Source organism: Phoxinus phoxinus (assembly GCF_949152265.1).
Source record: "Phoxinus phoxinus genome assembly, chromosome: 25".
NCBI lineage: Eukaryota > Metazoa > Chordata > Actinopteri > Cypriniformes > Leuciscidae > Phoxinus > Phoxinus phoxinus.
In genome coordinates this window covers 3,382,231-3,403,029 of record NC_136900.1, presented here as the reverse complement: position 1 = coordinate 3,403,029, position 20,799 = coordinate 3,382,231, and the positions used below count along the sequence as shown (strand labels likewise).

Here is a 20,799-nt window from a genome sequence, read left to right as displayed (position 1 = left end):
ACCTTTTTACAGGTGCAAGGTGATTACTACACTGATTTGAAAGTAAACGGAAACAAACTAAACAATATCATGTCTAAAAAAAATTATTTTGTTCTCCCTAGAAAAAGAGACTGGTCCTTCTTTGGAAGACGTCCTCATGTTTGGGACTGGGCTGAAGGAAGTTCCTCCTGCAGCAATACAGCCGCAGCCACAGCTAGTATTTCAAAAAACCTCACAATTTCCCATGGCAAATGTTTGTGCCAATACAATAAAAATTCCAATTGTAGCAAGTTATGAAGAGTTTCAAGAAGCCATGGATTGCGGGTTGCAAAACTCACCTGGATTTGGGCTTCCTTAAAATAAACATTAGATAGACCAGAGTTTAGGTCAGAATTCAAAGTTTTATTGAAAAGTGTCATCTTTTTTCTTTACTATAAACTTGCACTTTAGTTATAGTTAGTTAAACATTTCAAGCCACTTGATTAAAGGAAGGAAAACTCAGGTTAAAAGTTTTGATTTTTTATTGATATACCGCTGAGTTTTGTGGAACAAGTTTATTATTTTCACAAAAGACATTGTGAAGTCAAGGACCAAAACTTTTTTTTTTGTACATAAATGCATGGCGTGTTCAAAAACAAATAAAGTTGTTTAAAATGTATAAAGGTGTTTGATGTACTTTAGAAATAACAAAGTTACAAAAATAAAATAAAATCTTTAAAAAATAATAAAATCTTAAGACTTCTGCACAATTATCTAACCAGTCAGCAGTTAAGAAGTTACACTATACTGTCTAGATAAGTAGGCTAAAATAGGGATTATATAACACTTTAAAGTATGTGAGGGCTGTTCACAGGATCTAAAAAATCGATATCCTCCTGGAAGCATAAATGTTCTTTGCAAATAGCAGATCAAGCAACCCAGTAGATTATGAGAAGACTTAACTGTAATGGCATATCAGATTATAAGAAACTAATGATTTTAAAGTCCAGACATATTTTTGAGTGTTATGTAATGCTCAACAGCATTTATCCAGTTTACTGGTCGAGACAGCCCACTCTGTCTCTCTAAGTCTGCAAAATGAACTTGGAGATTACCATCACCACAAAGACTTCGCTGCGGTGGTAGAATGTCCTCAACCTCTTGAATCACTTCCTGTGACACTGGGAATCCACAATCTCTTGCACCAAACCTAAGGCCAGTCAGAAATCAAAACACTGCAAGTCAACTCATTTTCAAATTTTTATATTAAAAGCTACTATGGCTAAGGTAAAAAATTTTTTTTATAATAATTCTGCAAGTCAGTTCCCCAGCAGTAATAAATTATAACCCAACATCTATTTTTTTAATGGTTTTGAATTTGATGACAAGTCAGCCAAAAGTTGATTGAGAGGTCCTCCTCTGTTGTCAAATATCGTCATTATATTTGCTTCTACTACAAAGGCACTTTGTGGTACTGTATCTTAATAATCCACCTTTTTTTGTGTTGTGCATTGTACATTTGTGTTTTGTTGTGGAATGTGTTTTTTTTTTGTCTAAGAATATCTGAATATCTGTTTTTTTTTTTCTGATTTAAAATAATAGGATAATCGTCAAGTGAGGGATTTGTGGAAAGAGTGCCAAGTAGACATTTTTGAGACATTCCACTATACTCTTCTGCGTCAGCTATAGGCAACCCTATAGTAATGATTCAATAATTAATGATTACATTTCTGCGATAATTAATTATTCAATTTCACGTGAAAATGGAATCTGGTTTTTAATGAAAATGGTCACACATTGTATGGATAAATACGAACCTGTGAGGCAGGTGATACATTGCTTCTGGTTTACCAGAATGACATCGAGACTGACGAACAGGTCGGATGGTGTGGTTGTTCCAAAGTTGTCTGTACTCATCAAAGTTCTTCTGCAGGATGCTCAAGAAGACATACCGTAGAAGACACTTATGCTCATGGCTGCCATTGAAAAGGTGCCTCTCTCTCAGGTCACTGAAGAGCTCAATCCAGAACTGTGTCCTAACGATGAAATGACAGTATACACAATGTTTTACTTTAGTGCTGAATAAATGTTATATGGACATGATTTCTAAAACAAATGCTATTATTTAAACTGTATAACATTTTTTTTTAAATTATTTTAAACATCCATGTAAATAAAACTTTAAAGCATAAGGAAAAAGATTTGCATCACATTTAGTCTAGTGTTATGGTATATGCTGTGGCACAGCTTAAACCCTCAGTCATGTTAAAACACACAAAAAAACACAACAGACTAATAAGTAGCATTACATTTGCAATTATTTTTAAAAGGACTTTACCTTTGCCTCCTGAAAAAGGACCACCAACTTTCAATTCGTTGATTTGCAGTTGAGGTGCCATACATGTGACTGAGGGCTCCTGCAAAATCATCTGTATGCTGTGCTCTTAATGCACAGTGAATGGCTACCATAGTGCCATTTTCTGTCCCACAGTCTGTGCGAAGGCGTGCTGGAAGTCCAAAGTTTGATACACACTGCATGTAATAGGAAGCAATTATCCCTGGGTCGTTATTAGAGCTGCCACTGCTGAGCCACATCACTTTCCTAGAAAAGCCATCAATACAGCCACTGATGGCAACACCAAATGGTTTGAGCTTATCATACCCATCGACATGCCACACTTGGTTTGGTCCTGCTGTAATGTATCCTCTTCGGACAAATCTGTGCCTATGGCGAAGTTGAACTCCAGATGGATCCAGCCTGCGAATTGTATGCATTACATCATCCCTTTTAACTGTCAGGAAATACTTCTGTCGCAATGTCTGCCACAGTGCTCTGTAACCCAAAAGCTGACCTGCACCTGTCAGTTCATGTGTAATAGCGGCATTCACAGTGTCAATGGGAGTATACTCTGTCCTCCTTGTTAGGCCTGCATTTCTTAGCCTTCTCTTTAAGGTGCTCAGACTCAGGAAAATATTGTGCTTTGTTGCAAGAAAATCAAGGATCACTTCATATGTGTGGCCCTCTGAGAAATATTTGTGGATAAGGTCTGCCTCTGTGAGTTCAGCTGACACTGTTTCTGGGCCTGAAGGGAAAAGAGAACAGCGTCATTATAAAAAAATGAAGGGTAGCTCCATCACCATCACATTCACAGCACATAACAAGAATGTACATGAAAGAAAGGTTTCTATTTTGGGTCTTATGAATATGAAAGTGTTAAGAGTCCAAATTACTCTTAACATAATCATTAACATACATTTTTCATAACACATTGTACACAACTTGCAGACATGTCCATGACCCTTAATGAGGTCAAAAAATAAAGATTACCAATTTTTCAGACAACAAATGTGAAACAGGTTCACATTGACCCATGAGATTTTAGGAGGTTTAATCAGCCAAAAATAATCACAATCACATTTGTAGGTTTATCACGGTGTCTTTATGTTGATTTTTTTAGCAGAGCTTACCATTCTGTAGAAAGGGTGCCAGAAATCTAATGTTGCTACCACAGGAACCACAAAAGCACCCAATATATCCAGCCAATTCAAGTCCACAATATGGACAATACATAACCTGGAAGAGGAACAATGTGACTGCTTAGTGCAAAACGATATCAACATGATGTAACTAAGAAAATTAATGCCACTGATATAGCCTAGACCTTTTTATAGCATTCATTTTTACTTGGAAGGAAAAACACAGATATACAGTAAGAGAAATGCTTATGGTGATTACCCCAACATACACAAAAGTTATTCAACACTTATTCTCACTGAAATGTAAATATAGCTCAATATTATCAATATTTCCTTCCAGGATTTTTAAATAAAGTAAAAAATAACTCACCTTTCAGGTCATGGACAGACGACAACACCACTGATGAGGTCTTATAAAGGTCTTATAAGCATGTCCCTACCGGGTTCGTCACTTATTTGGTTCCCCTCGAAACATTTCCGTTGTGTTGTGAACTTTTGCAGCGCGTTTCTGTAATTGCAGCGCGTTTCTTTAATTGCAGCGCGTTTCCGTATTTGCAGCGCGTTTCCGTATTTGCAGCGAGTTTCCGTATTTGGCTGTGTTGTGAGTATTGGGACGCACGTTAGTTGTAAAACTGATGAAGATGTTTTCTTATTCGCTGGTGGGGTTTTTTCTATTTGCATGTGTTTTTTTCTATTTGCATGTGTTTTTTTCTATTTGCATGTGTTTTTTTCTATTTGCATGTGTTTTTTTCTATTTGCATGTGTTTTCTTCAGTTGCAGCGCGTTGAGCTCTCTCGGCCACCGTACTTTCAGTTAGTCAAATAGCAAATAGTGGAGCTCTGCAGCCACATACTGGTTTTAAAACTGCATTTTCCAAAAGATGTGCAAAAATCTTAAACTAAACCATGTCAAATTATCCATGTTATCCCCATGAATGAAAGTTGTGGGTCAAAAAGCCCCCGAACAGCGCACAAGGGTTAAGACAAATGCATGTATTGTTTGTTGTGCTTTCATATTCAAGAGATTATAAGCTAGATGCAGCTTTTTTGGGTTTGCATTAAATGTTCTTCAACTTTTATACATAATACATTTGTTTATAAATAAGGATTGATCTGTTGAAAACAGTTATTTTGAGACAGATAATAATAATTCATTACATTTAGCGCTTTATCTGAGACCTCAAAGCGCTTTACATAGAAACATAGAAGGGGGGAATCTCCTCAACCACCACCAATGGGCAGCATCACTTGGATGATGCGACGGCAGCCATATTGCGCCAGAACGCCCACCACACACCAGCTTACTGGTGGAGAGCAGACAGTGATGAAGCCAATCAGTGTATGGGGATGATGAGGAGGCCATGATGGACAGAGGCCAAGGGGCAAATTTGTAGGACTTTGGCAGCTTCAATTGTTTGTTTGTATGACCCCTTGAAACTCATCTGTCGACCAGTGACAGGTTTTGAAGATAAAATGTTTAATTATTATTCGACAGTGTACTTTTTTTTTTTTTTTTTTTTTACAAATTGTTGTATTGTTATACTAAGCAATTGCTTTTTTTTATTTTATTTTTTATTCTGTTTATTTAGAAGGGACAGTGCATATTAATGAACGTACAAACGAAATTGACGTAAATACGCCGGATTTAGCACAGTGCTAGTTTCCATCCGTAGTCCCAGACATACAAAAGAAGAAGAAAAAAAGCACAAACAACATACATAACAACTAATGAACATAAAGCTACAAAACATTAAGAGTACCTATCGTAAATGCCTGTGCATAGACATCGCATGCTTATTACTGTATAAAAATATAAATCTACTTGTTACTGTATAAAAATATAAATAAATCTATACCTATCGAAATCTACCTTTTAACCTAATGTTCAAATTTTTTATTATTATTGAGCCATCTTTTTAGCTGTTTCTTAAATGATGCAAAGGTGGGGTTACCTCTAATTTCTGTGGGCATACTGTTCCAATTTGTGCAGCCTTTAATAGAGAGGACATTTTGTGCAAACGTAGACTTTCTAAAAAGTACTTCACAGTCCCCCCGAGTAATTGACCTCGTACTAGTTTTACTATTTCTCTTTTTAATAAAATCCCCCAGGGGTGGTGGGGCCATTCCATTCAATGACCTATAAATAAGACAGCTACTTTTAAAAACTTTAAGATTTTCAAAACTTAGGAATTGATACTTCACTAGGATTGAACAAAGGTGAAACGACTGTGGTTTTCTATCAAAAACCTTAACAGTTTTTTTATAAAGTTGATCAATGGGTTTTAATGCAGTGACACCAGCAAATGACCAGACTGTAAAGCAATATTCAATGTAAGAAAAAAAATCATACAATGGCGATAGGATTTGGCAGCCTCTGTTGTAATGAAAGACCTAATTTGTTTGTAATTTTGTAAATTAAATTGTATAACTTTGGTTCCCTTTTTTATGTGCTTTATAAAATTGCTTATCCATTACTAGTTTTAAAACTGTTATAATGTTTTTTTATTAAATAACTATTAAATAAACATTGTTTTAAGAGACTGGTTATTTATATATGGCAGTGTTCAACCTGAATTTATAGATACTTTTGTTTTTACACAAGAAAATATCTTTCATTAAACATTAAAAAGCTAAAGAAAAACACAAGATTTTGTGTAAAATTACAGGTATAAACAGTATTTAATTGAGACTTTTGTGTAGTTTATTAAAAATCATAGTGCACAGTATACACAAAATCAAATAAAAAAAGGCAAATTTTTGTGCACCCAGATTTGAACACACTCACACACCTTTGTGCCATTCCTGGAAACAGTTCCTGTTCAAATGAAGACACAAGTGAACGTCACATCCCTGGCATTTCCATGGAGTTAGTTGCTTCTTTCCATGCACAGCTTTGCAATGAACACACAAGCGGCGACCAGCAGTGGCAATATTTCTGACATCGGAGGTCAGCTCAGCTCCTGGAACCGGCACATGGTCACTACTGGTGTGTTTTGGTGTTACTTTCTGAGACACCACAGAGCTCTTCAATAAGCTCTTCCATAAACTCCTTATGTGTCATGTTGCCGTGTAGCTCCTTGTGCAATATGAAAGCGTTGGTGGCAGCAACGTCCAAGAAGTGTAGAAATACTTTTCTGTACCACTTCATGGTTTTGTGCTGTGCAGTGTAGTACTGCAACAGCTGATCGGACGGGTCAACACTGGTCATGTGCTGGTTGTACGCGGTCACAGGCGCTGGACATGCAAAAGTCTTTGTCCTCCATGTATCTTGTGCTTTCACTTTTCGTTGCACTCGATCTCCTGTAAAGGCAGCATGGATGGTGGAGCAAACAGACACTACTTGTTTGTCCATCCACTTCACACACACAAGAGGCCCGTCCCGAATCCACCGGATGGATCCCCTGCTGGACTTTTTGGTCAGTGAATTAGATGAGCTCCGTGGGAAGTCCTTCCTATAGTCTCTGTACGTCCCACAAGCACCAAACTTCATAGCAAACAAGTCTGTTAAGAGCTTTGGACTTGTGTAGAAATCGTCCATGTACACATGGTACCCAGAGCCCAAAACTTTCTTGTCCAGAAGAGACATCACAGCATCATAAGAAAGCCCATGGTCTGTGGGGAAGATGTCATTGCCCGTGTACACAGAGAGGTCCACAGTATATCCATTCGACGAGTCAGTAAGGACAAAACACTTGAAGCCCAGCTTTGTTGGCTTGGCTTTCATGAATCTTCTCATTACTGTATTTGCTCTGCATGCCACCAGTCTTTCCTTCACAGCTAAATTTCTTCTAGGATGATAGAAGGCTTTGCACGCAAGACGGATAGTGTCCATGAGGGGTTTGACCCTGAAAAGTCGGTCATGTTCAGCTGTGCCGCTCTTCTTGTCATTTTCCGTGTCTGCATCTGGGTGGCTCATGTGCAAATTCCATGAAATGGTGCGGTATCGGTCCCTAGGCATTACTGTGGCGGGAAAAGGCACAGAGAAAAGACTGTCCTGCCGCCAGTAGTCAGCGATGGAGCTCATCTTCACCATGGCCATGTAGAAAACGAGTCCAATGTAGCGGTACAGCTCGCCAACACTGACATCTGTCCAACCGTATTTGCGACCCTTTGCAAGTGCCCTGGCAGCCTGAGCGTTTGTGTTGTGGCACAGATTTGACACGGCGCTCTCTGAGAAGAACAGTTTGAACAGACTCACAGGGGAGTGCGAGTCAGCGAGACTCAACTGCGGCCCAGGTTCCCGTGCCGGCAGGAATCTCCGAGGCTTTGGGGCCACGTCGACATCAGTCTCTTCTCTCCATGACAGAGTCTTCTTGGCTCTCTTTGCAACAGGTATCTGGTCATTCTCACATCTGTGGGGGAGAACACAAAAGTGAGCATGCTGACAACAGGATCACAACAACATCCATTACTAATACATAGATAATGCTGATATATTGCCCACTCATTAAAGGGTTAGTTCACACACTAATGAAAATTTGTTCCAACCCGTAAGACTTTCGTTCATCTTTGCAACAAAAATTAAGATATTTTGGAACGCCGTAATTTGGAACGCCCCATCAACAGGCATGAAGCACGAGACCATAATATATCCATTAATTGCCAATCACTTATGCATGCACTGGTGTGCCACCTTCTCCAATATCTGCTGAGGTGTAAATGTTTCAATGATGCCTCATCGTCAGGCATAAAGCATCAGCCATATACATTAATTGCCAATCACTTATGTATGCACTGGTGTGCCATCTTGGACATCCTAAGCTAACAAATGTTTACTAATATGTGTGCTTGTACCTTTTCTTTTCTTAGTAGTGTATTTCCTTCACGTGCACCTCACACAGGGGCGGCACAAAAGCATTGTTCAGTTTTTAGCCGGGTTGAGAATCTTAATGAGTAAGTGCACATTACCTGATATTTTACAACTGACAGATTAATTTTGATGACATACTGTAAAATAATACAAACAAAGTGATTGTGAGTTTTCTAAAGCTTTTTAATGGATATATTATGGTGTCGTGCTTGTATTAGCAGATATTAGCAAACATTTGTAAGCTTAGGATGTCCAAGATGGCACACCAGTGCATACATAAGTGATTGGCAATTAATGTGGCTGATGCTTTATGCCTGACGATGAGGCATCATTGAAACATTTACACCTCAGCAGATATTGGAGAAGTTGGCACACCAGTGCATGCATAAGTGATTGGCAATTAATGGATATATTATGGTCTCCTGCTTCATGCCTGTTGAAGGGGCATTGACGACCTTATGCACGTTCAAAGCATTTACACCTCAGCAGATATTGGAGAACACAGTTAAGCTCCGTTAATGAGCCAGTATTTTACAGTAAACGCAGATGTTCAGTCGAATAATGCTATCAGATTGTGCTACCAACACTATATTTGCATTAAGGGGAGGTAATAAAGCCTCAAACCACATTAATATGATGTAAGCTAACCAAGAGTCTGAATATTTAATTTGATCTCTCTTCACAGTAGCCTATAGAGAATAAAAGCTTTTTTTGTAAGACATAGGCTACTAAATGAACACAGGACAATATCACCCATAATATTAAAAACAGTCAGATGTCATCTGGACAGCTCTGAAACAGCGATTGAAACGTCTAACACTAATAACTAATAACTCGAATAACTAAAATAAGAATACATGACTTACTCTTCAGAAAATGTGTCCTGTGCTGGATCAAAGCGCTCCTCAAAATGCAGTTCTTCATCGTCAAGGTCTTCATCGTCTTCGGACTCTGAGGAGAAAGTGAATTCTTCCTCACTGTCTGTGGTCATCTGGAGATCTTGCTCGCGTGCGTGAAGTGCCATGATGTAAGGTCAATGAAGCCAAAAAAAGTTTTGCCAATTTTATCCTATAGATAGGGGGCGTTTACCAGACTTCTCTGGCTTATGTCAAGTTATTAGCATGTGAATGATTGGTGGGTGTGGCCAGACCGGCGCTAAAAAGACAACACCTTTTTTTCCTCAGAATTATACATGTAATAATACAAATAGATACAAATATTTCACATATAATGTTCTAAATGATTCCAAAGCATCATAAGATACGAGGAACAAAATAAATATCAAAAATATTAAAGAACATTTGATTCACACAATAAGGAAAAAGGAAAAGAAGACATAACGGAATATAATTCCAGATAGCAAGGTGACATTGATTCAATGTTGAAATTCCATCAGAATAATCATTTTGGTTGTGGTTAAAAATTCAATGCTAAATAATATTGGATCAATGTTGATATTTCAATGCTTTTCAGTGTTGAAAAAGACAAACATTTGCAACAGGCACATTTCCGGATATTTATGACCCACCTTCTGCCAGTCATACACTAAGTACCAATCAAAGGTTTTAGAACATCGTGCAGATCTAAATTCCTGTTTGTTTTTGTATTCTTTAGATGCCTTTCATTGTAAGGCTTACAACAACAAGTGATCGCTGAGAAAAAGGAGGCCTCAAATTTAGTATTTGCTGTTACTGCCCCTGACCTGCTTGAGGACATTGCCTGTGGTGGAAGCCCCTGAGTTCATCAGAGTATCAATTTAATAAGGACATCCTTTTTGCATCAGCAGAGTAGCTTCAATCCTTGAAAAGCTTCAAGTCCTGAACAGTGAACTGTAGTGGTTAAGTTTGTAGCACTGTGTTTCTGTCTTTAATGGTGAGTTAAATTTGCATTTACTTCAATTTTACAGATGCATGTTGCATTTATGTCATGTTTTTTCAGGCTCTTCTACTGGTATCTACTTTAAGAATTCAGATTCAACAATTCTATGTCATTGGTTTAAGTCACTTTGTCATCCATTTTATTATATTCTTTACTCAAGTTGTATTTCATTTTTTTTAAGCCCTGGCTGTGAAACTGGAAGCAACTTGCACTGAGAGAAAGTTTTTGCATAGTAATCCCCGCCAGAAAGGGGTGGGGCTTTGGAGGGAAGTTCAGTGATTGGTTTGAATCTTTACAGAATTTAAACCAATGAGCGGTTGGCAATCTCGTTTAAATGCAGTATGTGGAAACACTAAATCTTCATTCTGTATCTTTGAACTAACTACTGAACTAAAATGAGCGGCAGAGGCAAAACTGGCGGCAAGGCCCGAGCGAAGGCTAAGACTCGCTCCTCCAGGGCGGGACTGCAGTTCCCCGTCGGCCGTGTTCACAGGCTTCTGCGCAAAGGAAACTACGCCGAGCGCGTCGGTGCCGGTGCTCCTGTTTATCTGGCGGCGGTGCTCGAGTACCTCACCGCTGAGATCCTGGAGCTGGCTGGAAACGCCGCTCGGGACAACAAGAAGACCCGCATCATCCCCCGTCACCTGCAGCTCGCGGTGCGCAACGACGAGGAGCTCAACAAACTCCTCGGCCGAGTGACCATCGCTCAGGGCGGCGTGCTGCCCAACATCCAGGCCGTGCTGCTGCCCAAGAAGACCGAGAAACCCGCCAAATCCAAATAAGCCGATGAGGACTGGGTTACTGAGACAACGGCTCTTTTAAGAGCCACCCATTTTATCTGACATTGAGCGCTTTTCTTTGTCTACAAGCACCATAAACTTAATTTGGATGAGGGGGAAGATGACCCATCAATCTATAAAATGTGTCATTTCTCTGCAACGACGACTACAGGTATATCTGGTGCACACGTGATCCCCCCCTAACATTGTTACCCAACCCATCTCACCTAATAATGAAATCGAGTTGTCTACCAAGCCTTTACAGTTTATTTATAATAAAAATAGATTATCTGAAATATAAAAAAAGCTGTTTGCATATCAGATTCAGAAAACTGAAATTGGTCCTCAAATTGTTACTCTGGGTCTTTTGCCATTAATGCTGTTTTACGGGACGGATGTAAACCCGTGCCTGTCTCGCTGCAGTGCTTTTACACAGACTGTAATGTGACTAATCCGAGATCTGCACAATCACTGGGAATTAAGGCGAGTGTTTCAGAACACATAAATACAACGTCTGGATGAGTCTATCAACAGTTCATGGTAGCACTCTCAAATCCATGTGTGAGCTGCTCCAGGTACACATCCAGACTGAGAGTGCATTGGCTGAAAAGTCTGTATGTATTTTAATTTTTGTATTTGCTTTCTTTTTACTGTTTGTTTGTTTGTTTTTTTTCTTTGTATCTGTCCTGTCTTGCGTGTTTTTTTGGACATGAGTCTGGCAAATAAACTAAACAGCAATGCGACTGCGAGTATAATAAAGACCAGAGCTTATGTACACTTTTTGATGAGCAAAGGAACAAAGCAGTTCGAGCGGGAAACGCGCAGCCATTGGCTGGCACTCATGCGCAGACATCACGTATTAGCCAATCACAAGGCCTGTATCCTCGCGACACTATGAGCTCGTGGCGCTACAATGCTTTAAAAGCGGGTGTATAACACAGAGCGGCATTTCCAGCGCAAGCAGGACAGAGAGAAGAAGACCGCAGCAATGGCAAGAACCAAGCAGACCGCTCGTAAATCCACCGGCGGTAAAGCCCCGAGGAAGCAGCTCGCTACTAAAGCCGCCCGTAAGAGCGCTCCGGCCACCGGCGGCGTCAAGAAGCCTCACCGCTACCGGCCCGGGACCGTGGCTCTGCGGGAGATCCGCCGCTATCAGAAGTCCACCGAGCTGCTGATCCGCAAACTGCCCTTCCAGCGGCTGGTGAGAGAAATCGCTCAGGACTTCAAGACGGACCTGCGCTTCCAGAGCTCCGCTGTCATGGCCCTGCAGGAGTCCAGCGAGGCTTATTTGGTCGGCCTGTTCGAGGACACCAACCTGTGCGCCATCCACGCCAAGAGGGTCACCATCATGCCCAAAGATATCCAGCTGGCCCGCCGCATCCGCGGAGAGCGCGCCTAAACCCGCGTCTGCGTCAAACCACAACGGCTCTTTTAAGAGCCACTCAAGTTTAAACTGAATGAGATAATTTCCAATGTAACGCTGAAAATGCAAAATATTAACGCTGTGATTTGGTTTCAGTACCTTCTGGGTTTGAATAACCAGCAGCAGATAAAGGGTGTGCCCGAAAAAAAGATACTGCACTGCATCGAATAACGTTACATTAACATCACGTGAAAAGAAAACATATAGAGAAATTACAACATTGAAATTATTCTGTTTGGTGATTGACATCTAAACCGTTATTGCAGTATCAAACTGAAGTGTCAGAGGTCAATATACATGTAGGTTATAAAGCGTTTGAAATGTTCTCTTTATTTAAGCGCATGTTATCATGTCACTTCAAGAGAACCAGTGTATGCTGTGATCATGTGGGAGTGGAGATGATTACTGTATGCTGAGAATAGTGTCAAATAACGCTATATTGTTGAATACTTCACTTTGAAGGGATTCTGGAATCAACTGCTGCTTCAATGTATATGTAATGATGATAAGTGATTATAATCAAGGTATTAATCAATATTTTTCCTTTTAAATATCACATGAGTTGAAGGACTTCTCTAAGATTATGAGATTTTACTTTGTTAGAAGTTACCAGTGTGATTAATGTTCTTTAATGTATTCTCTAATGTCTGTATTCAATATCTGAGAGGAGACTGGAGGGTCTGGCCCGTGCCAGGAATGCAGTAACAGTGCTTGCTCATTTAGCCCGGCTTCCAGAAATGAAATATGGACTCGTTTTGTGTTTGAGAAAGGTCTTCAATATGTGTCAATATATACATTTGCTTTTCTAGGGTAATGCACCATATCTTTTATTTGTTAAAGCCTTACTTTCCAGTTAGATTAAAAGTGTCCTCTCCTTGAGAGAAAGAACATATTATCTTGATGTTTTGAGAAGATTCTCCTGTTTACCGTTATATCATATAAGGAAAGTTAGGAACAACTGGCATTATTGGAGATTGACTGACTTGTTTTCTTCGACATGCTGGCACCTGGACACAGTCGTGTGACCTCGGAGGACCACTCGTACCTGACTCAGGGTCCTGGTGGCAGCCGTACAAACTATGGAGATATTCATCTGTTTATGTGTGGAAAATTACTATGTTTGTCTATTTCTTAGCCTTTGTCTTTCAACCTGAAGCAAGGATGTAGCTTAGACCTCAGTGAAAGGTTTAATTGCTGTGATCTGTGTAACTGTAAGCGGGGCGGCCTACAAACTCCTTGTGAGTCTTGAAGCTGACTTCTGCTGATGAAACTGTAAACTATCTTCAGTAAAAATGTATTTATAATTCTGACTCTTGTCTTAAATTGACTGCACTTCCTGTCATTTTCTGAAAACAAATGCTGTAAATGACAATGTTTTTACTTTAAATTGACTGCACTTCTAACCCCTGGTCTTAATTCATCATATCTGGTCCTTAGGTCTTTAACTGTAAATCCCCAAACAATTTAATGGGTGAGGACGGAGTGATAATGCCTGATAATAAATGAGTTCACCTCAAAGTTTATAGTAGAAAACATTAGTATTCTAGATAGCATATGCAGCACATTATTTTGAAAATAATATTTTTTAAATAAATGTTTTCAGTGACAATATTTTCTTAAAACTAATATTAATTTATCCTTTAAACAGGTAATGTGCACCACAAGATTCATACTGTTTATTCCCTTGTTTTTATTATTATTATAATTAAGTCTCTTGTGAGTATGTTGTTAATATAACTTGGTTCAAATGTTCTGTACTTCATGGTGCTGGACATCCAAACTTTGTGGAAAGTAGAATATTAATCTTACTTTTCTACAGTGAAAAACAAAAACAATAAGCTGCTAATATTAGTTGTGAATATGCTAAAAAATAAAGTTGTCATATGTCGTTCATGCTGATATTTAACACATTTTGAAACATCTGTATCCCCGGACATGGCCAGATTTGGGTAAGAACAAAGGTTGATCAACAGTATTTTACAATCTATGTCATTTGAATTAAAGAATATCACAAATGTCCATAATAACATGTTAAAATTATGTTATTATATTTAGTTGACTACATCTTTGAATGTTTTAAGGGTCCGATTCCGGAATCCACTGCCGCTTCAATGTATGTATATTTTTGAATGATTTATAATCAAGTTATTAATTAATAAGCAATATTTTTCCTTCTACATATTAAATTATTTGAATTGCTTTCACTTTTCAGTAAAGTAAAATTCCCCTACATTTTCAACCATCCTGCAGAGTTCAGCTAAAAAGTGGCATGAAATTATGTTTTGCTGATCATTTTCCAGTCTTTGGTTAAACTGTATGCAGTCAGTAATGACGGTATGAGTATCAAACATAATCCTGCATTTTAGCATTGCAGTTTTAATACAATAATTTTGTCTGTGTCTCCATCATAGATTTTCTCCATTGTTTGTGTTTCCTAATTTCCCATTACTAACAAGGTTTTTTTTAAAAGGAGAGGGGAAAAAAACACTTAAATGATACATGTACACACACATTCAGGCATAAATAGAAGATAAAAGAGATGTGCCACTCTAATTTAATAATTTTACTTCAATATTGTGATGTATATTGTGTCCCTCTTCGTTTACCTTGGTGAGCTTGTAGAAAATCACTTTACATTATAAACCAGTACTGTAAAACATGATCTTTGTGAAATACATTTCACAAATTTTAATGAAACAAAGGTCAGGGTTGGGTTTAAATCACGCGTGGTGTTGCTATATTTTGGAGGAGGGGTGTGTGTGTCATGTGACGCTGTGCTGGTTTCTATCAGGTCCTGTAAGTAAATATAAACGTTCTCTGTGCAACGCGAGAATGTACATTTGTTGCCATCAATTGATTGTGATTCCTCATCATGTCTGGAAGAGGCAAAGGCGGTAAAGGACTCGGGAAAGGAGGCGCTAAGCGTCACCGTAAAGTTTTGCGCGATAACATCCAGGGAATCACCAAACCCGCCATTCGCCGTCTGGCTCGCCGCGGCGGCGTCAAGCGCATCTCCGGTCTGATCTACGAGGAGACCCGCGGAGTGTTGAAGGTGTTTCTGGAGAACGTGATCCGCGATGCCGTCACCTACACCGAGCACGCCAAGAGAAAGACCGTCACCTCCATGGATGTTGTGTACGCGCTGAAGAGACAGGGACGCACCCTGTACGGCTTCGGGGGATAAACGCCTGAAACCAGGAGAAACCACACAAACCCAACGGCTCTTTTAAGAGCCACACACTCTGCCACATAAAGAGTCCATGTTTTGACCATGTTAACCATATATAATTATTTTAAAACGTCTTGATTTTGTAATCTAGGATGAAGTAAGAAATCGCTTATAAATCGAGACTTAAAAACAAACATTTGTTTTAATTTTTAGTTGTGATCTGTTAGTGTTCAATGTTAACGACTACTGATTAGAATATATATATATATATATATATATATATATTCATGTATTAGATCAAAACAGTTAAGCTACCACAGTTGACAGAAGTGAAGATGCAGATGAAAATGTTATTTTAACTTGCACAAATGGTCAAATGAGCTTGTATTTGTTTTGTTTTTCTGTCATTTAAACATCTCAACAAAAGTTTCACGAGGATAAACTGTTTTAAAGGGTGTTTGTGTGTTCGCCTCTTTTCTCCCAAACTCCCTCAATGGATTTATAAGGGGTTTAAAAATTACTCGATGATGCAAAATATTAGAAACGCTTGTTTTCTCAGAAAGTATTGAATAAAAGAGCGGGAAACGAAACAATGAAACTTAGGAGAGGGTGTCATTCAAAATGGGGCAGTGGGCGGGACTATCATTTATCCGCCTGTGATTGGCTCTTTGTCCTCTCGAGTTGTCCAATGAACTATGAGGTTTTGGGGTTGGCCAATGAAAACAGTCAATCAGAAATAACCCGTATGGCTTCGAAATATTAGCATAGGGCAGTGAATAAAAGCCTCTGTATCGCACTGGAGTTTACATTGATTCGTCAGTCTTGTGATCTCGCGTCATCATGCCTGAACCAGCAAAGTCCGCGCCTAAGAAGGGCTCAAAGAAGGCCGTCACCAAGACCGCTGTCAAGGGAGGAAAGAAGCGCAGAAAGTCCAGGAAGGAGAGCTACGCCATCTATGTGTACAAAGTCCTGAAGCAGGTTCATCCTGACACCGGCATCTCCTCCAAGGCGATGGGCATCATGAACTCTTTCGTTAACGACATCTTCGAGCGCATCGCCGGTGAGTCGTCTCGCCTCGCGCACTACAACAAGCGCTCCACCATCACTTCTAGAGAGATCCAGACCGCCGTGCGTCTGCTGCTGCCCGGAGAGCTGGCCAAACACGCCGTGTCCGAGGGCACAAAGGCCGTCACCAAATACACCAGCTCGAAGTGAGGCGTGCCTGACCTCAACTACCCAAAGGCTCTTTTAAGAGCCACACATTTTATCAGATAAAGAGCTTTTGTGTTTAATTATTTAACCAATGAGGTTTTTGATGGAATTGTGAATATTAACGCTGTAAACACTGTTTTCTCAGAAATCACTTTTTATTCTACTGCTCTTAAGAGTATTTCATGCGTATTTGCGTGTTTAAAAAAAAAAAAAAAAAAAAAATCAGGTCGATAGCGGATAGAGACTTTAGTCATTCCAGTTCAAACCATTGCAAGAGTTGCATGAGAAGTGGGTAAAAAATACTATATTTTAAGTGCCACACACTCTGTCACAAAGATAATTATTTTGGTTATAAATGTCAACCAACAAAAGACAATTACAAATCTCTTTACAGGACGAACTTAACCAAATAACTAGTAAATAACTTATCACACTAATAAACCGACACCATCAACATTATTGTTTTCTTTAAACCGATATCATCAAAAAAATTCAACAATTTTTTATATTACACTTTAATCGATTAAACGAATCCTGTTTTACGAAACAAACCAAATAATACCACAGTTAGGAAGTGAAAATGCAGACGAAAATATCATATTGTGCACAAACGGCCAAATGGGTTTGTATTAACTATTCATGTATTTTAAAGTTTAACAATGTTGTTTCAGAATCAATGAAGTTCTGAGGATAAAGGGTTTTAAAGGGTGTCTGACCATTATTCGTCTCCTTTTTCACAAATTCCCTAAATGGGTTTATATGGGCGGTTAAAATTAAATTAAAACTTAATTAGCGCCATTAGCGCACCGTCATTAAAGTCGGCATGAAATCAAAATGGACCCTATTTACTTTGTTAGCGGATATTACTAGTCTTGTGGTGAACAATTAATCCGTGCAAGTTAATACACGGAAAAAATTTGTTTGCCGAAGTTATCTTTAATCAAAGTCTGAAAAGTTACTTCCGGTCTGGAATGGGTCTTTTTCTGATGTCATAGGCTTGATGGCTTGGGTTGTTTAAACGCTTAACCACTGCCCTCAACCCGTTACTCTGCTGTGGGCGAGAGATGGAGAGGAGGAGCGCTGAAGCAAAACCCTGCCCTCTGTTCAATATTCCCTTTCACTCGGAAATGCGTCACAACACTTGAGAAGTCGTTTGCAATTTCCGGTTCACGCGGACTTTAGCGCACAAAAAACGTCATTAGCGCACACTCCGCACAGTGATGGAAACATGTCCCACACTCCTTTTTCCACTCGGTATCTCCACAATTTCAGCTTGCTGGTAAAAGCTGTGATCTTGTCCATATAGGTCAGGATGGATGATGATGGACATTGCATGCTTTCATTCAGTACATTTATATGAGTGAAAATGTCCGACAGATAGGCAAGCTTCACGCACCATTCTTCATCTGACAGATGTACAGCAAGAGGAGAATTAACATTTGCTAAAAACTGTGAGACCTCTTCTCGCAGCTCAAGCAGACGAGTTAACACCCCACCCCGTGATAGCCACCTGACCTCGGCGTGAAGCAGGAGGTGCTGATGTTCGGAGCCCATTTCAGTGCATAGCGATGTAAAAAGTCGTGAGGAGAGTGCCCCGGCATTGATAGCATTTACTATTTTGATGGAAGTCTGCAACACATCATTTAAATCCGGGTGCAGCTTCTTACTGGCAAGGGCTTCTCGATGTAAAAAACAGTGGGTAAAAGTAGCTAATGGGGCCAGCTCCCTAACTCGAGCAACAAGACCACTTTTATTGCCTGTCATTGCACCCGCAGACGCCCAAACAGTTTTCCCACTGGAAGCCCTCGGACATTATGAATCTATTTAAGCTGTCAAAAATATCTGCCCGTCGTTCGTTCTTTCAGTTCTTCACAAAATAAAAAGTCCTCAACTATGTCAGTGGAGTCAACGTACCTGACATAAGCCAGTAACTGTGCACATTTTGACACAGCTGTCCGGTTCTGTGAATGCCACCCTCAGCTAGCATGATGCTGTGGGGTCTAATGTTTTAGCCCCTGTCTATTTAACTTGACATGAGTCAAGATTTTGTGTAACAAAATAAAACTGTCTTGTGGAATGGGTTTCATGGTTTGGTTTGTCATCTCATCTTTCTTTTAGATTTGCCAAGGTTTTACCGCCTCTTGGATTAGTTTGTGATGTCTTTATTGTCCTGTGGATGACAGGAGGCCTGTCTATTGAGGTCAAGTTTTGCCCAAGAAGTCTTCAACTGTGACATATGGTGAACATTTATTCTTCCCAGTTTAATTTCTTTGAGGACTATGATAGGAAAGTGTCTAATATTATGCAGATATTGCCATTATTCATAGATAAGAGAATAAGGAGTCCCACTTAATTGCGGAAGTAGTTTGCCCAACATATTCTAGTTTACTCCCCACGATAGGAGTGGCAGAATGATGTGCTTGCTTGTATTTGATTTGCAGTTCACAAATGATGTTGCATAATTTGAATATAAATTTGAATTGGTTCAGTTTGCTTACAGGATTTATTGAATGTCATTAAAGCTCCTCTGGACTCTGTAAATGAAAGAAATGTAAAAAAAAAAAAAAAAAATACAGTGAATATTGATAGACTATATATGAAAAAGTGTCTACAATTTTTTGCGGATATTTATAGATGAGTCAATGATTACGGCGTCTTACTTGTGGAAGCAGTTTGAATGACTAGTTTGCCAAACATGAATCTAGTTTATTCCCCATGATATTACTCTAAACCCTTGTATTTTCATCCATGAAACAAGGCTGAAGGGTATGTTTGTGATTGTAACGGTCAGTCACAAAACAGCACATTAAATGATCCAAGAGTATAGTCTGAGATTCATGTGTTCATTCATTTTAAGTTGTTTTGCTGTGTGACAGAAGCAATCCAAAATTTCTGAGCCCCCCTTCTGCACTGATATATAAATCCCTGTAGCTATAGTAGGAAGTCTGCTGCATGTCTGGCAGATGTGTCTTCAGTCTATGTTTAGACATCATTTCAACCCTGACCGATGGCCTCACCTTGCGGAAGACCGAGCAGCTTGGCGTTCTGCGCTGACAGAGGGCACGACTCTGTCCTGCCATGCTTACACCAGATTTTGCTCAGAAAGACGGCATGTTAGACACAGTTCAGATTGGCGCTTGCCCTGCAAAAGGCATTGGTACTGAACTTTTTTTTTTTCAATGAGACAACTGTACTTGTTTTGTCCTCTTTATTTGGTCATTTTTATCCCCTGATGTGGAATAATATAGCATTGCCTGGTTTCACAGACAAATCTTAAACCTAGCCCCAGACTAAAATGCATGTTTTGAGTTGTTTTACCCTTAAAGCATAAACTATGCAAGTGCTGTTTTGTCTCAAGATCCACACCAGTAATGCCTTTTTGTAAGACATTACTGGTGTACAAAAACTTGCACTTTGATATGTTGTGGCAAAAATTCTCATTAAACTTCATCACTGCTTAAGAGACACTCAGAATCAAATTTGTAAAAAGAGAAGTATTTATTCTTGCAAGAATATGTGCAATCTTTAACACAGTAGTTACTCTGTGCAGGAGTGACACACTCAGACACAGAACTGGGCAATCTTTAAACTCAAGGCACTTTCCCTACAGAGTTTCACCTCCCAATAGTTTTCTACAGATAAAGAACCCATTGCTAGTTTAGATTTATCACTAACCCTTTAAGCCACCTCAAACTAGATGACCTCTGACCTCAGAGGTCAGGGGTTCTTGCCCATCAATTTTCTGGAGTGTCTTGCTCCCGCTTGTCAGGTGTATAAACATACATACATTTCAGAGAAGTCCCCCCTCTCTTATTCTCTCTACAAATGGCAAAACCATAGCACATTCCTTTGCAGTATCTACTTAAACTTTCCCACAACAGAAACACGGTTTCAATGCGTTTTCAGGCTCCCAAAGCACCGTTGTCATGTAAAGGAACGGCCAAAACACAAAAAAAGTTTTACGTTTTTAGTTGAAAATGTCGTGTAAACAGCCCCTAAGTTCTATGAAATATAACATCAGCTGGTATGCTGGGTAATTAATTAATTATTGATCTCCTTAATTAGCAGATTAGCCTAGTTAACGAGTCATCCAG

The 20,799-nt window shown here is 39.3% G+C and overlaps 5 protein-coding genes across 5 annotated transcripts; 4 read left to right on the top strand and 1 right to left on the bottom strand.

The window, feature by feature from the left end:
- Window positions 1–97: 97 nt before the first annotated feature.
- On the bottom strand, window positions 98–9,268 carry LOC306993721 (piggyBac transposable element-derived protein 4-like; the record flags this gene model as incomplete). Its single annotated transcript, XM_079603717.1, has 6 exons — window positions 98–167; window positions 1,776–1,994; window positions 2,638–2,716; window positions 2,811–3,041; window positions 6,438–7,786; window positions 9,111–9,268. The coding sequence occupies 6 exons, from the start codon at window positions 9,266–9,268 to the stop codon at window positions 98–100; spliced, it is 2,106 nt and encodes a 701-aa protein (XP_079459843.1).
- A 1,249-nt stretch (window positions 9,269–10,517) lies between these two features.
- Window positions 10,518–10,904, top strand: LOC306993276 (histone H2A-like; the record flags this gene model as incomplete). Its single annotated transcript, XM_079602949.1, has 1 exon — window positions 10,518–10,904. One exon carries the CDS (start codon window positions 10,518–10,520, stop codon window positions 10,902–10,904), a length of 387 nt encoding a protein of 128 aa, XP_079459075.1.
- Window positions 10,905–11,889: 985 nt separating this feature from the next.
- Window positions 11,890–12,460, top strand: LOC306993270 (histone H3.2-like; the record flags this gene model as incomplete). Its single annotated transcript, XM_079602943.1, has 1 exon — window positions 11,890–12,460. The coding sequence occupies one exon, from the start codon at window positions 11,890–11,892 to the stop codon at window positions 12,298–12,300; it is 411 nt and encodes a 136-aa protein (XP_079459069.1). The 3' UTR covers window positions 12,301–12,460.
- Window positions 12,461–15,183: 2,723 nt separating this feature from the next.
- On the top strand, window positions 15,184–15,727 carry LOC306993295 (histone H4-like). The gene has a single exon (XM_079602969.1). The coding sequence runs from the start codon at window positions 15,197–15,199 to the stop codon at window positions 15,506–15,508; it is 312 nt and encodes a 103-aa protein (XP_079459095.1). The 5' UTR covers window positions 15,184–15,196; the 3' UTR covers window positions 15,509–15,727.
- A 568-nt stretch (window positions 15,728–16,295) lies between these two features.
- Window positions 16,296–16,758, top strand: LOC306993290 (histone H2B-like). The gene has a single exon (XM_079602963.1). The coding sequence runs from the start codon at window positions 16,334–16,336 to the stop codon at window positions 16,706–16,708; it is 375 nt and encodes a 124-aa protein (XP_079459089.1). The 5' UTR covers window positions 16,296–16,333; the 3' UTR covers window positions 16,709–16,758.
- Window positions 16,759–20,799: the final 4,041 nt, after the last annotated feature.

Bases quoted from the DNA above. Each gene is read 5' to 3' on its own strand.
- LOC306993295 (XM_079602969.1), top strand. From the start codon at position 15,197: ATGTCTGGAAGAGGCAAAGGCGGTAAAGGACTCGGGAAAGGAGGCGCT.
- LOC306993290 (XM_079602963.1), top strand. From the start codon at position 16,334: ATGCCTGAACCAGCAAAGTCCGCGCCTAAGAAGGGCTCAAAGAAGGCC.